General features: G+C 52.6%; 7 protein-coding genes across 7 annotated transcripts; 4 read left to right on the forward strand and 3 right to left on the reverse strand.

Annotated features, from left to right (window-relative positions):
* Positions 1-209: 209 nt before the first annotated feature.
* Positions 210-2166, forward strand: bgt3 (uncharacterized protein; the record flags this gene model as incomplete). Its single annotated transcript, XM_056969619.1, has 3 exons — positions 210-1244; positions 1297-1961; positions 2022-2166. 3 exons carry the CDS (start codon positions 210-212, stop codon positions 2164-2166), a joined length of 1845 nt encoding a protein of 614 aa, XP_056819651.1.
* Positions 2167-3041: 875 nt separating this feature from the next.
* N7477_007957 (SRR1 family protein) lies at positions 3042-3767 on the reverse strand (the record flags this gene model as incomplete). Its single annotated transcript, XM_056969620.1, has 1 exon — positions 3042-3767. The coding sequence occupies one exon, from the start codon at positions 3765-3767 to the stop codon at positions 3042-3044; it is 726 nt and encodes a 241-aa protein (XP_056819652.1).
* Positions 3768-4924: 1157 nt separating this feature from the next.
* N7477_007958 (copper acquisition factor BIM1-like domain-containing protein) lies at positions 4925-5774 on the forward strand (the record flags this gene model as incomplete). Its single annotated transcript, XM_056969621.1, has 3 exons — positions 4925-5141; positions 5190-5503; positions 5565-5774. 3 exons carry the CDS (start codon positions 4925-4927, stop codon positions 5772-5774), a joined length of 741 nt encoding a protein of 246 aa, XP_056819653.1.
* A 393-nt stretch (positions 5775-6167) lies between these two features.
* On the reverse strand, positions 6168-7391 carry N7477_007959 (alpha/beta fold hydrolase; the record flags this gene model as incomplete). Its single annotated transcript, XM_056969622.1, has 1 exon — positions 6168-7391. One exon carries the CDS (start codon positions 7389-7391, stop codon positions 6168-6170), a length of 1224 nt encoding a protein of 407 aa, XP_056819654.1.
* A 485-nt stretch (positions 7392-7876) lies between these two features.
* On the forward strand, positions 7877-11944 carry N7477_007960 (uncharacterized protein; the record flags this gene model as incomplete). Its single annotated transcript, XM_056969623.1, has 4 exons — positions 7877-7918; positions 8031-8536; positions 8610-9406; positions 9450-11944. The coding sequence occupies 4 exons, from the start codon at positions 7877-7879 to the stop codon at positions 11942-11944; spliced, it is 3840 nt and encodes a 1279-aa protein (XP_056819655.1).
* Positions 11945-13094: 1150 nt separating this feature from the next.
* hexA (putative Woronin body protein HexA) lies at positions 13095-15165 on the forward strand (the record flags this gene model as incomplete). Its single annotated transcript, XM_056969624.1, has 3 exons — positions 13095-13101; positions 13507-13849; positions 14169-15165. The coding sequence occupies 3 exons, from the start codon at positions 13095-13097 to the stop codon at positions 15163-15165; spliced, it is 1347 nt and encodes a 448-aa protein (XP_056819656.1).
* Positions 15166-17298: 2133 nt separating this feature from the next.
* On the reverse strand, positions 17299-19465 carry N7477_007962 (uncharacterized protein; the record flags this gene model as incomplete). Its single annotated transcript, XM_056969625.1, has 4 exons — positions 17299-17963; positions 18023-18279; positions 18340-18624; positions 18885-19465. The coding sequence occupies 4 exons, from the start codon at positions 19463-19465 to the stop codon at positions 17299-17301; spliced, it is 1788 nt and encodes a 595-aa protein (XP_056819657.1).
* Between the last annotated feature and the right edge of the window lie 1400 nt (positions 19466-20865).

The raw sequence follows: 20865 nt of genomic DNA on the forward strand, positions 1-20865 counted from the left end.
AGCTTGTTTCGTCGGGAAGCGTAAATTACCTGCGATGCAATAATTCTTCTACTCACTCACATTGACCTTTCTCCAACTTTTTATCTCTTCCCTCATTCCCCGAAACCTCGACTTTCTGTCTTCTTACAGGCAGCAATAGTCCCTACATACCAAAGCTTCGGATCAGCGCCACAAGCTTTGGGGGGGGGAAATCCAGCACACATTCACAAATGAGCGACGAGTCAGAATTTCCGATCCCTCCACCTCATCGCTACGCTTACTCGCGACATAACTCTACCATCACTCCGGGCGTCGATAATTTAGGCCCCTCTTCCGTCGGCGGCGGGATCAGTGGCATCGCACTCGGAGTCGCCAACTCCCACGACCGCCTCAGCGGCATCGACGCCGTTCACAACATGAATCATGAAGGCTTCGCCGGTCCTTCCGAGCGCGGATTTCACACCAGCGGCTCGGACAATCCCTACGTTCCACCAGCTGGCTATGGCAGCGCTGACACTCTACATGCTGAGCAGTCGTATGGCTCGAATATGGCTTTAGGTGCCTCGGCCGCGGAGCCGGGCATTCGGTCTCCCGCTCAATCCTCAACACATCTGAGTGATGGATCGAACCGGCGCAGTATGTTGGAGTATCATGCTCCTTATGGGGGTGGACTTGTGGGTGATGGCCCGTATCAGCGACAATCTCAATACAGTCCTCAGGCGGTCATCAATCCGGATGATATCGCTGATGATGGGGATGATGGATTCATGCCGAGATCGAATGCTCCTGTTGCGACTGGTGCGGCGGGTGGTGCGGCTGGTGGTGCGGCGGCGGGCGGGGTTCTGGGAGGTTTGTTTGGAAAGGGTCGGAAAGCGAGCCCGTCTTACGGGCCTGTTCCTGGTGGTGGGTTGGAAAGTGGGGATGGAGAGAAAAGAAGGGCTGGGACCGGGATGTCGCGGAAGAAGCGAGGCCTGCTTGTTGGACTGATTCTTGGCCTCGTCATCCTTGGCGCCATTATTGGCGGTGCCGTTGGAGGAACCATTGGACGTAGGGGCGGCGATGGCGGCGATGGCGGCGATGGCGGCGACGGCGGCGATGGCGGCTCGTCGAGTGACAGTACGGCGGATAATGATACGAAAGAGAACGGCGATCTTGACAAGGACTCGGCTGAGATTCAAGCGCTGATGAACAATACGAATTTGCACAAGGTCTTCCCGGGCATGGATTATACGCCATGGGGGGGTGCAGTATCCGCTTTGTCTGAAGTATCCGCCTTCGCAGAACAATGTTACGCGGGATTTGGCGGTGCTTTCGCAGTTGACTAACACTGTTCGACTCTACGGCACGGACTGCAATCAGACCGAGATGACCCTGCATGCGATTGACAAGTTGGGACTGACCGATATGAAAGTTTGGCTAGGTGTGTGGATCGATACCAACACGACCACAACCAATCGACAGCTCGACCAGCTCTATGACATTCTCGACAAGACAAACGCCTCCATCTTCAAGGGCATTATCGTGGGCAACGAAGCCCTGTACCGAGCTGGCCCTGACATCACAACTGCCGAGAAGAACCTCATCGGCTACATCAACGACGTCCGCTCTGCACTAGAAAAGCGCAGTCTTGACCTGCTTGTCGCAACATCTGACCTCGGAGATAACTGGAATGCCCAGCTCGTCAAAGCAGTCGACGCCGTCATGTCCAATGTGCATCCCTTCTTCGCTGGCGTCAACGTCGACGTAGCAGCAGCTTGGACCTGGGATTTCTGGCAGACCCACGACGTCAACCTGACCGCAGGCACGGATAAGAAACAAATCATCTCGGAAGTCGGCTGGCCCAGCGGTGGTGGAAAAGACTGCGGAGGAAGTCCAGTCTGCAACTCCGACACGCCCGGCTCAGTGGCCAGTATTGATAACATGAACACGTTCATGTCCGACTGGGTCTGCCAGGCTCTAGAAAATGGCACCGACTACTTCTGGTACGTTTCCTTATCTTCATCAGATTCTCACCGATGAATATGCACTAACATTATAAATAGGTTCGAAGCCTTTGACGAGCCGTGGAAAATTCAGTACGATACGCCCGGGAAAGAATGGGAAGACAAATGGGGCCTAATGGATCAAGCACGCAAGATCAAACCTGGTCTCAAGATCCCCTCCTGTGACGGTAAAACCGCTTCCTAATTTCCCTTCTGGGATCTTGATCATGAAAACAACCCGCATGCATATACGTCCTCATTTTATCCCGTCCCTACCTTTTAAGACATTCCTCCTTTTCTCAATTGTTCGACTCCCACATCTCCACCTCGTCCTATCCCTTTGATCTCGTCACTTCCAGTGACAATCCGACATTGTTCTTGCTTTTCTTTCTTTCACTACTTTACGCAAGGCGTTAGTCTGCGGCCCGAGTGAGAGTACTTGAGCCATGCAGTGATCGAATTCTCTGTATAGGATATTGATTTTGGGGGGTTTCTGCGCGTCTCATTTTAGCAGATGGTGTAAATAGTTGTTCCAGGTTTAAATTCTGAATGATTTCTTGCTGCACATATTTTGATGTCTATTTTAAGTACCAGCACTCTTGGGATGAATGATCTCTCGATCCTTCAGATAAATCGGGCCGTTCAAGAAAGTCAACAGATCGATATGAACTACGTATCTACCAAGCCACAGTCACTCAACCACCAGAATACCCACAAGCGCAGAATCTGTTCATATATCGCACTCGAATGTCCAAACAAACACCTAAAGGCACTTGTTATATATATAAGTCCAAGCCAAAGCTAGGACGAGACCATAGATCAGAAAATATAGCAAATCCCCAAACTCCCCAACATGCCAAATGCCAAATGCCAAATGCAATAGATCCCTCTGAAAGTCACTCAGATCACTCCTCCGCCTTCTGGAAATAAAGCCTCATCTTCCAAAACGCATGCTCATTGATCAAGAACGGAACCAATTCCCTCGATTCCACCGTCGACGTATAATTCTGTATAATCTCCGAATCCGCCATCTCCAACGGCCCGCCGAAAACAAGACACGGATTCGAAGGCAAGACCAACTCAAGATGCGTTTTCTCCGCACCGGGGCAGAACAGGAGTGTATTCTGCGTGATGCGCTCGAAATGCAACCGGGTCCTTGACGATCGTTATACCCAGCGATTCGAGAAGTAAACAATCGAGCTCGTTGAAGACGGGATCCTGTGCGTGAGATAGGGAATGAGAATGGGATGCCATCATCCGGACCTGTTTATCGAAGGTTTTATTCAGTTTAGTTTTTGCGTGTAGGTATAGGGTATAGGAAGAAATATGAAACGAACGGGACAATTGTGTCGCAATACTATCCAGCGCTGCGAGCTGATACATCGATACGGTTCGTCGATCAACCCATCCGTCGCGCAGGAACCCACTCGGACTCCCGAGTCCAATGCAGACAATCGCGTCAACGGATCCCTGTACTGCTTCATCCGTGAATGTCTTGCGCTCCCTCTCGCGTATTTGTGAGACGAGAAGTTTTGAGAGCGTCTTCCATGTCTCGGACTCGAGCCAGCGCTCCCGATGCGCCATGTACTGCGTCTGCAAATCGTCGAATGTGAGGCGCGCTGGTGCTTCCGCGGGTCCGAGTGTGGGTTCTTCTTTTGCGCGGGCTTCGCTTGGTACGCGCGATGTGCGCATCACCCGGCGCACATTGTTGCTGCTTGTGACATGGGTCCAGCCGTCGGAGGAGGTTACTTGGAGGCGTTTGTGGGCCGTGGCGGATGGGCGCTTTTGTCGGGATGTGTGTGGCATTTCTCAATGTCGTTAGCGCAGGTAGTCTATATAAATATTGCGAGGGTTTCGTGAGCTTGATCTTCATCTCTCTTTTTTTTTGGGCCCCCGCGGCGGAACTGGGGATCGGGGTTAGTCAGCGGTTTTCCATGGCGGGTCCCCTGTGTCTATGATTCTTATCTGGGGAGATTTGATCTGGGTCTGGATGGTGATGCTCTGGGGGGGAAGGGATCTAGAGATGGGAATGTGAATTTATACGGTCTGGTAGGAGGGATTTATGTTCTTAGATGTTTCTTTGCACCGCATTGCTGTCTTGCTTGGCAGTCCCTCGATTGCAGATATTCACCGAGTCCTACTTCAGCTCCGATAAGATCTACGTAATGGCCTTTCACGGTCTTTGGCAGAGCTATGGCGGAGCTATAGAGGTAGGAATTGCATTTATGATATCGATTCATATGTCTACCGAAATGAGATGAAGTACAAATTCGAATGCTGAAGCTTTCACCTCAAGACCCTAGTGGAGCCATCCCGCACCCAGTCACATCTATAAAAGCCAAACAGGTCCACTGGAGTTTTCCGACAACCTGATCGGTGACACTAACGGCTCTTCCCACAGAAACACCGTTGCTTAGCTGGGATAATTTGCCCATCACACGTCTCAGCACTCTAAGCGCCGAGCAATCCAGAGCCCCTCAAAGCCCAGAAATTTAGCGTCGCCCCCTCAGCGCTTGGAGCTGCAGGCGCCCCACCAATTACGGTACTCAAACAGGGGGAAAGTGACTGCACTTGCAGTAAGCCGTGATGATCCCCGACATCCTTGGTCCACCGAGTGGTCCTTTAGCCAGTCACTGGCTGAGGAACCTGCACTCTCAGTCACATCTGGATCCCACATCCTGACTCGTCCGCATTTGCGATGCCTGCTCTGTTCTCGGTAACCCCCTCAAAAAGAGGCCGAGCCCTCGAAAATTCGTGGCTTGATCTGGTCGAATGCTCCGGATTCAAGATTCTCTTGGTCTCTCTTGATTACCCATTTTTCTTGTATCGTGCCATTTCGGAGATTGACGTTGACCGTCACTCGATGAGAATCAGGGACCGGTTCCTTTAATTTCTACTATCATCCGATTCCTGCGATTTAAACTTGTCGCTGCTCCATTCACACCCAAAATAACACATCTATCATGACTATCCAAACATCGATATCTTCCTGGGTCACCCTCGCGGTTCTACTCTGTGCAAGCCTCACCCATGCCCACACCGTTATCACATACCCTGGCTACCGAGGAAACAATCTGCACACCAACGGCACTGTCGCCGACACAAATGGCCTCGGGGTAGCCTACAACTCCAAGAATGGCTCCCTCTACTACCCCTACGGCATGGAGTGGATCTATCCATGTAAGCAGCCTCTCATCCGTCCCATCAACCCTCGCTAACTTCTCCTAGGCGGCGGAATGCCCACCTCCACCAACCGCACAAAATGGCCCGTAAACGGCGGCGCCCTTGCTGTGCAACCGGGCTGGTTCCCGGGCCATGAGACCGCACTTATCTATGTCAATCTCGGCTTCGGCGAAACTCCAGAGAACATGAGCCATCCCGTCGTCTCCCCATTCCAGATCACCGGTCCGACCAACAATCCCTACCCAGGTACTTTCTGTCTCCCTCAGGTGCCGCTACCGGCCAATATCAGCGTCAAGGCGGGCGATTACGCGACTATTCAGGTCGTGGAGGTGGCTAAGCATGGCGCGGCTCTGTATAACGTATGTCCCGCGGCTCGATTTTCAATATTCATCTTGATACACTGGCTGATTTCAATCTTAGTGTGTCGACATCGTCTTCGCCGATGACCATGACCCTGAAATTCAAGAGGTTACAAGGGACAACTGCTTCAATTCTACCGATCTCAGCTTCCAATATATGTATACCACCTCTGCTATTGGGACGAGTGGTGGGGCGTTGATGAAACCGCGTGGTACAATACTTGCTCTTGTGCCGATTGTGGTTGCTGTGTTCTTTGGCTTGTTGATGTAAACGTTTGATCTGGTTTTTGACTTGCATTTGTGTGCGCCGCGTTATTTTGCAACATACCCTTTCTCTTATGGTCGATTTGCTTAATGAGGTTTATACTTTTAAAATGTTGATTTTTATGGTACCGCATGTTTTGTCTTTGAATAGTGCTTGGGTATCATTTCTGCTGCTCTCGACTCGTCTAATGTGATTTTGACATCAGCGTCAGATCGTTGAAATGTTTGAGGATGTTTGTTCTTTGTCCTCGACATGCCACAGAATAGTGAACGTGGAAATAAATGATCAATCCAAGTAGAGAGACCAGCAGATAAAGTGTAGACGGTACACCTTTGTCCATCAGCGAACTTTACAAGCTATGTACTTATAAACTGAAATTATACCTCGTTAGAGAGTCTTCTATGCAAGACTGTTGGTCAATTCAATGATGGTCCGCGCTACCTCATTCGGAGCCTCCTGAGTAACCCAGTGACCCACTCCATCTAGTAGCCGCAGTATCCGGAAATCAGAGCAGACTGCACCACTGGTCATCTTCTCCAGTGCACCAGGTTCTTGATAGATGCCCCAATCTAGTTTTCCAGACACGAACGCACATGGAGGTTCCATCTTCTTCCCCGCAAAGGTATCATAGTCCTTGGTAAACTGACCACCCGCAGCAGTACGCACCCGGTACCAATTCAGCCCACCTTGAAAACCGGTGCGAGCATACTCAGTCGCGTAGACTGCCAGCTCATTGTCGGGCAGCCATGAGTATGAGGACATGCCCTTGGTCGGCTCGTCAGCCATATCTCTTTCTACAGTCTCAGGCATTGATGCGTCCAGAGGCATGATGTAATATCCAGGCATCTGGACCATCTCCTCGGCAGTCCAACCAGACAATTGATGCGGCTTGTTACCGGGCCAGGAACCACTCTTCAAATGGAAGTATCCACGTAGGAAGCGGTGCAGCTCCTCCGGGGAAAATGACGACATATCTGGACCAGCTTGAGGAGTCGAGTAGTACCACTTATAGTGCTTGCGACCAAGTTTGGCCAAAGCCTCATGAACCCCTGAAGCAGCAGCAGAAGCCTCTGTCCCACCACTCCCACCCCGCGCTACAGCGACAGCCTGTTCCTCAACGCTGCCCTCATTTGCAGTATTGAAAGGCAGATTAGGGCTGCCATTGAATGGGTGGCTCATCAGAACAACACTCTTGAAGAAATCCGGTCGGATCAGAGCACAAGTGGCCGCCGTCATAGCGCCACAATCGTGACCCACTACACATCGAACCGATCGGTGGCCCAGAGCATGCACCAGAACCACCACATCGCGAACCAAATTGGTCATTGAGAAACTATGCAAATCAACATCCTCATACGCTCGATCGTCCCAGCCGACCGTGCGGCCAAACCCACGCTGGTCTGGGGCAACCGCGTGGAAGCCCGCGGCGGCGAGCTGGGGCAGGACTCGACGCCATGAATAGGCGATCTCGGGGAAACCGTGTAACAAGATTACCAAGGGGCGGTCACGATCGGGAGTGGCTCCAGCTTCCAGAATGTGAACGGTGAGATCGGGAGTTGGAACAAGGCGACTTGAGACGCCCTCGGGGAGGGGCAGATGTGAGGGTGAGGCATCCAGGGACATCATTGATACCCCTAGTCCTTGTCCGGAATATTCTGTCGTAAATTTAGTATCAATGGATCTTCATGGATCCTGAACATGTCTTTTATAAAGCAGTGATTCGGGGAAATGATCAGCCTGTTTTTCCAAGGATGGAGCCGTGCCTGACCCAACAGGCAGTCATGACGCAAGTGTTCACCTCCCAAAAACCTTCATTGCTTTCCACTGAATGTAACCTGTTGTGAGGGGAAAAAAAACTGCCTGGGATCCTAGTCTTTTCTACCCCTTACCCTGGCTCACTCGTTCCTGGCCTCGTCGCGTTGTCTCTCTTCCCTCTCCACGACCTCCCTTTTCCCATACACTACGCGTCTACAACTCTTACGTCGGGCCACGACCATCACACATCCGAGTCTTCCGTCTCAATCTCGGATCAACCCCGGCGCTGCGGAGCGCAGTGTGCGGCCGGCTATCCGATTCGCTTTTTGTGAAGCGCTGGAGCCCGAGCAGCTATGTTCGGCCGTCGCAAGAGAAGCTCTTCCCATCACCAGGTAGTACGTACCAAGCTGCCTGAATCTACTCGACGAGTTCCACGAGCCTTGCGATACTCGAATCGAGGTAACCTTCAATGAACGAAAATGCGCTAACGTTGCCTACTCGATGTAGCCGCTACCTACGGCCTCTTCCCAATCAGCGCAGTCCGCCGCCAGCCATGCCTTCCTAAAGTCCCAACCATCGACGAGCAGTCTCTCGTCCGCTGCCGCGGCCGCCGCGCTACGCAATCGCACACCGACTCCAACCTCTGTCGGAAATGTCGAGACAAAGCGGATGGTTCAGCGGAGGGCCTCGAGCCAGGCGCAGGCCGATCCCTTGGCCGGCCGCCGGTCAGCGAGTGTCAGCGGCACACTGCGTCGAACAAGTAGCTCCGGCTCGATGACTGCAAGAAGTTTTCGCGACCCGTCCCCTCGACGCCCATCCACGAGCTCAGGCCCCATTAATCACTCCCTGGTCAATGCACCTCCGCTACCATCCGTTCCTACGCAATATGCGAACGGGAAGCTCCAAAATCGCCGCTCTATGAGCATGCAACCGCAGATGCGAACACCTCCCGCTTCTCCGCCACGCGCAATGGTACGAGGCGTGAGTGCGGACCGAGGTGGGCGAGAAGGGGGGTTCGGCGGTATACTCCGCGCATAATCGACTTAGTAACCTCGGAACGGTACTTGAGACGGATCGACCAAATAGTGGAAGCTCCGTCAATTTCTCACGACCCATCTCTCCACCGGTCATACCCGTTGTGCATGAGAAACCACCCGTGAGTAGGAATGCACCTTTGGGCCGTGCGGTACCTGCATCTGCAGGTTTTGCTCAGCACTCGCTCTCTCAAGGCACGGAGAAATCGTTGAACACAAAGTCTAGAGGCTATGGTGCAGCGAATGCGGAGGGAAACTACGTCATCAAATCAGTTGGCGCCTCGGCTGGCACCGCCGCAGCCGCAGCTAAGGCAGATAGTATTCAAAAGGATAGCCCACGGGCGGAGACAACTCATGCAAGGAGCGAACGGAAAGATTCAGAGCCCCTTGATACCAGCACACGGGATCCACGCTCTGATGACAATGGGCCAATTGCAGTTACTACCCCAGACATTGAGGAGCAACCATCGCGAACCTTTGAACGATGGCCATCGACGGTGTTGGAGGAGAAGGAGCCGGCAGATGAAGTCAGTGCCCCTCGTGTTGAGGAGGCGCGAAACCGATCTGCGACTGCATCACCTACTGTTGACCATGCTGAGACGGTGTCGACTCCTCAGCCGTCTCCGAAGGCGGACAAAGAATCCACGCCGCAGCAATCTGAACATGCACGCCAGCAAAGCAGCCCCGGCCGATCGGCTCATTTCTCCAAATGGCTTTCCGTTTCCGCCGCTGGTGATCAGGTTCATCAGCCTCCTCCTGAGATCAGTGTCACCGGTGAAATCGGCTCTGAAAAGCCAGCGTGGAAACTCCCTATCTCCGGACAGGGGGGCTGGTCATACTGGGCGGCCTGTACACACGAGTGAGCTGTCTGATGGCACTTCGGTGGCTTCAGATGATGGATCTCGACCTGTTCCGAAGAAAAAGTCTGTTAGGGTCAGCTTTGATGACGCGGCCGAGATTGTCGGAGTCGCAGCTAGTCCTCCCACTTCCCCTGAAGAGTACGCGCCGGATTCACCTGTGGGCAACTCCAAGGCTCACAAGAACTGGTTCGGTGTTGGCAAGAAGAAGCAGCCGTCGGACTATGCCACAGGTGATGACGACTTCGACGAAGTTTTGAAGCCTCGGCCGGTTCTGCCATCATTTGGTAGCGTTCGGAAGAAACGAGATGGTACTCCGATCCCTCCAATTCCTCATTTCAGCGACACTGAATCTACCAGCACATCTGGGGATGAGGCTCCAGATCGGGGCGTGGCATTCTCTAACGACCATGCTCTTGAAAGCATGTTTTCTAAGGTCCATCATGCGGAGTTGTCGCAGGTTCATAATCTCAGTTCCGTGGAGCAAACATCTGTCAGTGGCGAGCCTGTCTCTCCTCAGAATCCATCTTCGGAGAACAAATCGAATGGTACAAACTTGGGTGGGATCACTGAAAACCCGCCATTTACTGAAGCGGAGTCTGAGATGGCGGTGCCCTCAATTGCTGTCCAGCCAGCTACTCCCATGCTCGAGAACGACCGGCCCAGCTTTGATCAATCGCGATCAAACCGGTCAAGCCTCGATCAATACCAAATTCCGGGTGGATTCCCGCCCTCAAAGTCAGATCGCGGCCTCAAGTCTGCAGCTGAAGGTGTCAAGCAGCCTATGGCAAGCCCTATCCCCAACTTGGACGATGTTGATACCGACGGTGATTCGGGCGACAGCATTTACAGTGATGCGGAGGAAGACCTCGACGGAGATGGCTTCGGGTCGATCAATGCCATTGTCGACAGTCGAGCAAACTCTAGGTCATCAGTCCCCTTAGACACGATCAGCGAGAGCCGTGACATTACTCCCAAGCCGACTACGAGGACTGCGGCGATCGACAGTCAATCGCAAGATATCACAGAGGCTCCGGAAGAACTTCGCTCCATAACGCCCACGCAGCAAATTGTGAACCGCCAGATGAAAGAGTCTCCTACTGCCGCGGCGTTTCCAGAATCTCCCTCTCCGCCTCCGCCATCCAAGAGTCAAGCTGGATCATCCCGGGGCGGGGCCATTCAATCAGAAACAAGACAGAAACGGACTGTTTCTGTCGATGCTCATGGAAACCCTGGCATACAGGATCGCCGCTCACAGCCTGTCAATGGTGCTGCTCATGGCAAGACGCAGACCCGACCTGTGTCTCTTGGCCCAGCATTTCAGATGAAGAGCCCCGTGGCCGCCTTTCCGAATTCCCTTCGCCGAACAGCCTCGAATGGAAGCGATTCCTCGAGCAGTTTCAAGCGCGTTAGTCCTTCACCCCGCAGTGAGGGCTTCCGCAGTATGCGCCGGACAATGAGAGCGGGGGCCGTCCCTGCTGGTCAAGCCCAGTCTCCAACTCTCCGGGCAGGCTCCCCTGAGGATTACCGACCAATGTCGTCCGGATCTGGCACTGGAAAGATGCGCAAGACCCTACGAAGCCCACCTGATGGAGGCGAGCGAACTTCCTTCTTCTCCACAAATAAGAAAGCGCCTCCTCGTGCAAAGTTTACCAAGCCCCCCTCCAAGTCGAGGAGTGCAACTCGGTTTGCCAATTCGGACGACGAGGACGGACCCCACCCTCGGGTCTTCCGCAGCAGATTTGCCGACTCCAGCGACGAAGAAAAAGGTGATGGTAGCAATCCTGTTATGCGTCCCGTTCGTGGGATTCCCCGCCGCCAGGGCGCTCATGACGGCGACTCGACCGACCTTGAGGATAGCTCTGAAGAAGACCGCCATGCTCAGGCTCAGGCTCCCCGTCAGGGTCGATTGGTGATCCCGCCGCGTGGGGACGCACGGCCACCACGCTCTCGCGATCACAATGCACCGAACATGTCCGGTATGGCGGCCGTGGCTCGACAGCGCGGCATGAGTCAGAGGGAGCTCGAGGCGTTCCTCATGCAGCCTAAAGGAGGAAGCAAGCAAGGTTTCCTCACTCGTATCGGTCTCAAGAAGCCTAAGAATGATCATCGCGGTTACAAGGCCGATGTGGAGAGTGCCTCTCGGAGAGAGACACCACTTGAGCGATCACGCTTGGAGCGCGAGCAATTGCGAGAACCTTACACCAGGGAAACCAGCTACACGGCCACAGTCGAAGCGGAGCCGCCGTCTTCACCATCGGGAAAGCTACACAAGAAGAACAAGCGACACACCCTCGGTGGTGATACCTGGCCGCTCCGTCCCCAAGACGAGCCGCCGGCATCCACACCCGTTCCTGAGCAGGTCCAGAGCGCACCGTCATCGCCACTGCGAACGGAGAAGCCGGCTCCAATCAATGGCGAGCCTCCAGCCACGGCAAGCAGACCTTTGCACGCCGAACCTGGGTTGAACGACGCCAACTCGGAAATCACCCACCTCACCGACCCGGACCAGCCGCGCGCGACGTGGTGATCGCAGGGTCCGGGCGAAAGAAACGATTCCCAATGCTTCGCAAAGCTTTCGGTCTCCGATCTTGATCCCTTTTTCTTTCTCGCGATCGATTCTCTACGTGTTTAATACCTAATTTTGTTCAGTGTTGAGACGTCCAATTGTCTGGTCTTCGGCCCTGATCAAGCGGATCGCGATATTCCACAAGGATCTAATCTCTAATACCTGATTATTCCTTCGAGTCTTGTACCTTATTTCGACTACACTCTTTTATCTACTTCTTCCCTCTCTGGGGCGCGGTGCAGGTCCCATGGAAGCGTGTTTCCGTACCATATACAGTTGATACCCTCGCTTCTTCAATTCGTGTATAATACCTTCATTAATGTGCTTGAGCCTGTTTTGGACCATGTCTTGATAGATGTACTTTTCTTGATCTTTGGGGATTGAACATGGGGACCACAATTGATCGACGTGGAGACCATCCACTCAAAGTTCAGTACAATACAGTATCTACAGTACTTGGTAGATAAGCCGATCAATCACTCATGACGAATTGGCCATGACGAAGAATCCACCGTGGGTAAACAAAAGCACCCTGGGCAGGTCCACAGTCGCAGTCGGTGGAGTCCCGGCAACCAGCCACTTTCCCATCACTCTCAGCTCGCCTGTGCAACCCCCGTGTGCACTGCCCAGCCTCGGTAAGATACGGTCTAGACACCTGCAGACTCGCCCAACCACCTTGGAAGTACCTGGCAGTTCGGGCTCTGGACACATCAATTCAAGTGGAGAGCTGTGCGTTGTCGGTTTCACTGGCTCCACTGTGAGATGGGTCGTAACGAGGAAATACAAGCAGATCTCTAGGAGGCTTCCCACCTAGAGCTGTTTTTGGGAGATGCCCCTCGGTATATATAGAAGGGCGTACCATCCTCGATTTCTCCCCTGGGTTTCCTTGCAGTGAGATCACAAAAGACAAGTGGAGCGATCGGCAGACGCGTCCGATTTGGCCCTGGGGTTGCCATGGTGATCGAACCACCGTTCGTTCAATACGGGGTTACGGGGTTGACGGGGCTGGCCAGCCTCATGTGAAAGACGGAGCGGTGTACTTTGGGTACTATCCGTACTGTACTATCTGCGTACGGAGTCCTTGGGGGAAAAAGAGACCCAACTGATATAGATGGCTGGTATGCGACTCCGCATTCCAGCCATCTGTGATAATCTTTTTTTATTTTTTAATCTTGATTCACCGTACCGAAAAAAAGGTGAAACCCAGGAACAAGTAGGGTTCGAAGGATAAAAAGAGTGAACCAGAAATCAACCTCGGTGATCCGCGCCCCCGATCAGGCAAGGCGCAGTAAACAAACACCGCATGAGATAAATAAACGATGACTGCCAGCTCTCCCCATTCTCCCCTCCTTCTTCCCTTTCCATTCCTCTACTCTACACACATTCCTGACTACCCTGTCACCCACGCGAAAGATTTAGATTTTGATCCATTCCGATCAATTCCTATTTCTTTCCTTCTCTCCGAGAAAGACTTCCCCCAGTCAAGTCTTTTCTTGTCTAGTCTTTCGAGTTGTCTTGAACAGTTCGAAAGGCATTCGAGAAGAGACGTCGGACATCCGTCAATCTGGACTTTGACGCCCGCGTCCCTATCCCCTTCAGTGTCTTCCCGTCGTCGTACCGGAGTGACGCTGTCTCTGAAACTACTCAGACGAGAGTAGAGGGAGAAGTCCAACTCGATCGTACTTCGCGCGTCGAACGGGAAGATACGAAGGGACCCATCCCCGACCCTCGCGTCTACGGAAAGGAAGAAATCGATTTCCGCATCAAGGAAGATCGGTTCCAGATCAAGGAAGATCGCTCCGCTCCTGCTCCGGCTCCTTACCAGCAGCGCGACTACGCAGCCGAGGTTGACCTCACTCGTGAACGGTACGTATTGTGATTTGCACTTGATTTGTTTTTTTGTTTTGATTTTCCCAATTCTCTGCCGAGAGACCGTGGCTGGTCTAGTGAGATGCACTGCTCTCCACTGTGGAGACACTATGGAGCTGCCCATTCGGTGCATGGCCCGCATCCTGGTTTGGAGGCGTCGCGAGTTCGGGCCCGGACTCAATTACCTGAATTACGTGGCACGCCAATCGTCTTGGAAGGATCCACTCACCCCAATGAGCGGTGACGGGGGTTCAGCGTGTTGTTTTTGTTTATATGTTTACACTTTCTCTTCATTTCACTAACGTTCCATCCTTAGCTACCCCAACTATCAAAAGTCTTCGGTTCGTTTCGAAGAACACCCTCCTGTCTACGATCAGACCGTCGAGACCCAACTCGACCTCACTGAGAGAGATTACCGTCGCCGGACCTCTCCCAACCCCAAGTTCGACGTCTCTTACGAACGTCGTTACCAGGAACCCGTGAGCTACGACTACTCTCCGGAAGAGTCAGTTGACATCTCCTACAACCGTTCCTACAAGCCTCAACCCCAGTCCGTCTACCAAGGCGACTACCAAGGCGAAAGCTATCCCCGTCGCGAAGTCGAAGCCGTTCAGTCTTCTGCTCCTCGCTACTACTCTGCTCCCACCGAAGTTAAGACCACTGTCCGTGAAGCACCTCGCAAAATGGGCTACTACGACGACGAAGGCCAGTACCACTCTTTCCGCCGTGGCGTTGAGCGTGCTGCCGACCGCATCATGCACCCCTTCCACCATGGTGAGCGTGAGGAGGCCGCTGAGGGCCCCACCCGCTTCTCTGATGGTGTCCGCGAGAACATTCGCATCGTCGAGCCCCGTGGCGGTGCCAGCGCCGAGACTATCCCTATCCCTTGCCACTATGTCCGTGTCGGTGACATCCTGATCCTTCAGGGTCGTCCCTGCCAGGTCATCCGGATCTCCGTCTCCCCCCAGACCGGCCAGCACCGTTACCTCGGTGTCGACCTGTTCACTCGTGGCCTGCAGGAGGAGTCTAGCTTCATCTCCAACCCCTCTCCCTCCGTGGTCGTCCAGACCATGCTTGGCCCCGTCTACAAGACCTACCGCATCCTCGACCTCCGTGATGACGGTAAGCTCGTCGCCATGACCGAGACCGGCGATGTCAAGCAGGGTCTTCCCGTCATCACTCAGGGTAACCTCTTCAAGCGTATCCGTGATGCCTTTGCTGATGGCCGTGGCTCCGTCCGCGCTCTCGTCATCAACGACGGTGGCCGTGAGCTCGTCGTCGACTTCAAGGTCATCCACGGTTCCCGTCTGTAAATGTTTTAGTGACGTGGATACCCCTGGGTTCAGGTCTTTAAGAATAGTGTGATTTATTATTTCCTTTGTCTTACGATTTCCTTTCCAATGACGGCTTGATTTTTTTTCTTTTTTTGGGCGAGGGTTGAGAATTTGAAATATGACTTGTATGTTGTATGTATGTGTCCTCCTGTACCTAAGCGATAATGCCAATGAATCAGAGCTTGAAAGTGATCTGGACGTATCATGTATTTTGCTTCCTGTAATGTAAGAATTCAATTTCTGCGGGAAAGTGAAAAAAAAAAAATAAGAGCAGATTGCTGCACCTGCAGCTGCCTAGGAACATGAGACGTGGCGTGATGGGTTTCACATCTCGTACTTTGGTTCTACACAGCTGCCCAACTATTACCCCTAGTCCTCCCTCCTTTAGACAGCAATTGGGTCCCCGTACGTGAATATTCCAAGCCCAAAATCGAGAAACCCTCTTTTCCAATGGACGATCGTAGCTGTAGTAACTTTAATATTGCAATTGGCTCGTTCATGGTGCTGTATATCGTTTTTTCTCTTTTCCCGTTCTCTTCTCCCATGCATATGCGCCAGCTCCAGCGTCTACGTCATCTTTTGGGATCGATCGGATCCTTGCCATCGACCGAAACCAATTCCATGAGCTTACGAATCTAGCTAGAATTTGTAGATGATGGGATGGATATTCGGCCTGTTTAAGGTGCAGAGGCCTGGAATAGTATATTATCAACTCAAAATAAACAATATCCTTTCGTAGCCTTGTGTCGATGATATATTACTCCATGAATTTTCATTGTATGGAGAAATTCATTGTGATGATGAGGAGATTGAATTGGTGGGCTTCCCCTTCATCTTTGGTGGAATTCTACTTCGCGTCACTTTCCTTGAAAAAGAGATTGGGAGTAAGTTTTCAGTCGGCTATTTTGGGGAGACACATTAGTAACGAGAAGCTTACCTGATACCTGTTCTGCTTTTCAATGTCGTGACCTGTAAGTTACTGCATCGGGCCAGTTTTATCGTTTTCTTATTTCGCGCCTTGAAAATTCACTGGATACTTCCTTGGGGCTCCCCCGCTTACTTCTTAGCTTTTAGTATAAAGCCATAGTAGAGGGGAACCTGAAATGAAGTGTCTTGATATAAAAATACTTGAATGCATGCCTAACGAAGTCCCGATACAATGACAGGCCAGGACGATAGACTTATGTCTAGAGTCTGAGTCTAGCGGAACGTTGCTGTAAACCTGATTAGCGATGTCTGGTAAAGGAGCTAACGAAGGGTCAATGTAGGTCGGCCTTGATGCCGTAGAAATTCAAGATTGATCTGCATGGTCTCGATCATGTTGTGCGACTATCAGGGACGCGGGGGTCTTCCATGGGTTTTTGATCCTTGGTGGGATGAGAGGGGCAAAAGAAACAGACCCTGTCTGCTGAACAGAGAATTGTGATAGTCCCGTCCAGAGAATAGCTGCTTTAGGGTTAGAATGACGGGGCAATGACTACGCTCTATTCAAGAACCTATGGAGAATTGGATCGGATATATTGCATATGCACATGCAGTAAATGGGCAATTTTTAGTCGGGAACATAGCAGATAGTTATAAATATGGCCCCATCCCGTGCTTCTTGAGCAACTGATGATAACTTCAATCTCACCGGGATCTTTCAATTCTACATTTAACGTCTACGGTCTGGATAAAAGACTGGAGATAATGATATACACAAGAGCAGTGTTGTTCAACCCATGTAACCTATAGAAAACTCCAAATTTAGAGCCTGATTTTCCAAAACACCGCCCAAAACCCATAGGAAACCAGATATGAACACGCGGAATATTCGAAAGCGCATAATCAGTTGACCCTTGGAATGTTTTTTTTTTTCAACCTCGAAAGACATAAATTGGACCAACAGTCAGTCAAACTCATGGTGCAAACACGATATGATTAGCCATTACACATCGATCCCCGAGAAATGAAACCAACCAACGCAACGCCAGTCCGCCAAATAGAAAAAAATTGAATAGACGCCGACACAAATTCTAATGTACAACGGCGGAAAGGGGTATCTTGTAGCAGCCCGAGAATGATAATGATTAGCCGGCAGGATTACCAGGCCGGTGACACGACAAGGCGTAGCTAGCGCTCGCCGAACTTGCCGAACTCCTGCTGCCACTTGAGAAGGTGGCGCGTGAGCACGTCCATCATCTCCACGCTGCTTAATTCATGAAAGTCTTTCTCGTGCGGCTCGTCTTCGGCGGCGGACTCGCCGTCGCTGGGCATAGGCATGGATTGCTCGATCTGCTCGACCATAGATTTTAGAAGCAGGCCTTGTGTGCGGTCGCCGTTGCTGCCTGTTGGCGTGGAAGAGTTCTCGCCGGTAACGGCCATTTCGACTTGCATGCGAGAAATGAATTCAAGAATGGCGGCTACTCGTCGCTTCATCTCGTTCATTGTTGTTCGCTGTGGGTGCATATGTCGTGGCTTGCTTGGGCGTCCTGTGTCTCCGCCGTTCATGTGGGCTCCGTTCATCCCGATATATCCTACTCGTGGTGAATCGGCGCCGATTTCGTGGGAATGGCCACGGCGGGGTGATTCGGTGCCAGTGCCATTGACGTCGCTGCCTTTTGTGTATTGGTTATTTCGGACACGGCCGCCTCGGCGCGCTGGGGGTCGCCCGGATTTGCGCGTCGAGGGGCGAGCAGGCGGCGGCTCTTGTGGTGTTGGGGTATTCGGGCTTGCTTGAGCCGGTTCGAGCTCGATCGGTGCTGTCTTCGTGGGAGATCCAGTTTCTTGCTCGGATTCTAGAAGAGTATAAGTTAATTAAAAGACGTCGATTGTTGTTGAAAGCTTCGGATCTCACCATCTCCTTTGCGCCGGTTCGACCTCTCTTTGCGGCGAATGATAGTCTCTGGGACCTCCGGCTCTACTTCTTCGGGTTCTTGGGGAGGCTCTTTCTCACGCTGGCCTCGGGAATTGGCCCTTTGTCGCCGGGTTCCGTTCGTTGATTTGGACTTAGATTCGTCATCGGACGGAGCTTGCGAGGCTGAGATACCTTGCTTCGATACGGCAGTTGGCGATGGAGAGGTGGTTCGAGGGCGCTTAGAACCTTGTCTGTTTCTGGAGGACAACAATTGTCAGCAAGACAGGGCAGATTGGATTGAACCCAGGAACACTCACGGTTCACTTTCACTTCGACTCCGCTTGGTCCGACGTGTAGTCTCATCGTCGTCCGGAGTTCCGTGCTCATGTTTACTCTCCTCAATGGCTCGCCGAATCAGTTCTTCTTCGTCGTAGGCGGCATCCCGGCTGTTCATAGTCGACCGCCGTTTGGCATTCGCTGCGCCTTCACTTAGACGTTGTTTAGGGTCTTTCGAGCGTCGGGAAGCTTCCCTCGAAGAAGCGCGAGAGGACGGCGCCGGTGATGTGACCGGCGCAACGGGAAGGTAGGTTGAGGAACGCGAGCTGCCGGGCTGTCAGTAAATTCGCCCTCGAAAGAACTTGCACGCGGTGATTGAAAGGAGGAAAATAAAGACAAAGGATTTGCCGCGGCTTTGCCATTGTCTGCGATTTCCGCACAAAACAGAAAAGCGATTCGAGTAGCCATGGGCAGAGCAATCCACCCAGACGACCGGAGCTCAAATCAGACGAACGACCAAGCAAAGCCGCAAGCCAGATGCAAAAATATCTTGGGACTAAGTGTAAGAGGCTCGTCTCTAACTTACCCATTGACTTCATCCCGGATCGTATGCAAATCCTTCCGGCACTCCTCGCAGAAATATTCGTCGGGGCTCGTCTCTTCATCCATGATGCCCACACAACCACCGTGTTGCCAGACCTTACATGAGTCGCATTGAATGAACATGCTCCCGATATCATCGGGCAGCATGTCGGAGGAGTCCGTGGCTGGGTGGCCCTCCAACTTGATGGCACCGCGACTCAGAGCTTCGCGGCGGGAAAGAGGCAAGCCTGGGTATTCCTGCTGTCCACAAATACATCGAGTCACTTCCTCCTCTTCATCATCTTCGGGGTCCTCCTCATCATCCTCGCGAGGAGGTTCGTCATCGTCATCTCGGGCGCGCTGGCGCGTGCGCGTGTGCGGGAGGTCGGCTCTAGAGCCACTTTCGGCGTCTTCAATGGACTGGGAGCGATGTCCCGATGAACCCTGAGGAGAAGGGTTTTTATGATTTGAGCGAGTACTTCTTTCGCGGGTGAGGGAGGCAGAGGAACTAGAGGAGTGGGTGTGTTGGAGGAGGACAGGAGAGGGCTGGGTGGTGCGAGCTCGCGAGGAGCGACGAGGCGACATGGTGGATCGGCGGAAAACGGTAGGTATGGTGAGATATAGAGGTATAGATTGGATTTGAAAGAATCACAGAGAATTCACAAAGAATTCACAGAGATTCAACCAGGATCTCGAGCAGGAGTAACAGTGCTGAGCAAGGCACCTCGAGCAGAACCGGTTGCGAAGGAGCTCCACGCGATTGAGAGCTCCTCGAAGAAAGAGGCGGACGATTGGAAATCGCAGATGGAACTGTAGCAAGGCGTCAACAGGCTCGAGGAAGAGCCCGATGACTACATAGTCAGGAGTGCAGGAATTGGCGGGGGCAGAGGAGAAGAGAAGGAGAAAAGCGCCGGAACGGGACTCCAAAAGTCCAGTCGCCCGTCCTTCCCCGCTCTGACGCCTCTCGACGCGAGCCTTTTTACATCTTTCTATCTTTGCCCGTCTTCCATCTTGTTATGAGACCTGTGTGAAATCATTTTCTCTATTGCTACGATTATTCTCTGCCGTAATTCTATTGTCGAACATTGCCGGTGGCGTTCCAGATCCTTTCCTCATTCTTGCTTGCCTACGTTCGCCCCCTTCACCGGCACGGCAACCGTTTTGCCTGATAGCCATCATTTCTGTGGAAAAAAAAAGAAAACCTCAAAGTCTCCTTATATCGGATTGATTATCTCCGAGACGCAAGATCCGGACGTAGGCCGCAAGGGCAACCGGGTGAGCTCGAGGTGGGGACGGCTCAAGCTGCACGGTGGATTGGGGAGGAGTCCTGCGAGAAGCTGCTGCGTATTATCAGTTGGTTAATTGTTCACGTCTGCAGCTCCTTCAAGGGCCATGCGCGTGAGTCTCCGCGGTTGAGGGCGCTTCAGCACAATGCGATCGGCCTCGCTATGTCATGGTGTCGACTGCCAGTCTCTCGCTTTCGGCCATCAACGTGTAAGATTCGATATTCCATGACGAAAGAGCGCGAGGGTGGCACAGGGGACCGACAGGACTTGTTCCAATCTCTTGCGCCGGGCAGTCTCACGCAAGGCACTGGGCTAGCCTTTGAACCAGCCATGCAGGTACAGCGACTCCAAGTCCTTTCCTCACTTCGTAGCCCAACGTCATCCAACGAAATTCAACTTCAAAGCACGTAGGTATCGCGATCCCAGCTCATGTGAAGTACTTTCCGGATCGACTTCCCCTCTGCTGACACCCCGCTGTTCGGCAGCGTCCAGGAAGCGGGAGCACAGCAGATAGACCGGTCAAAACAGAGCAATCCGAGAAAAGCGAGTGAAGGCAAATACAGCACATAGACACCGTTCCGGTTTGTTTGCTCCTGTCAAATAGCAGACACGTAATGGTAGAGCCCTGGGAAGCCGGTTGGGTGCCCAGATGACCCAAAGAGGTTAGCGTGAAAGTGTTCCGAATTCCCGTGACTCGCT

This window comes from Penicillium maclennaniae (genome assembly GCF_028827695.1).
Source record: "Penicillium maclennaniae strain IBT 15551 chromosome Unknown utg000007l:1.0-4884863.0:1.0-4888362.0, whole genome shotgun sequence".
In the NCBI taxonomy this organism is placed as follows: domain Eukaryota; kingdom Fungi; phylum Ascomycota; class Eurotiomycetes; order Eurotiales; family Aspergillaceae; genus Penicillium; species Penicillium maclennaniae.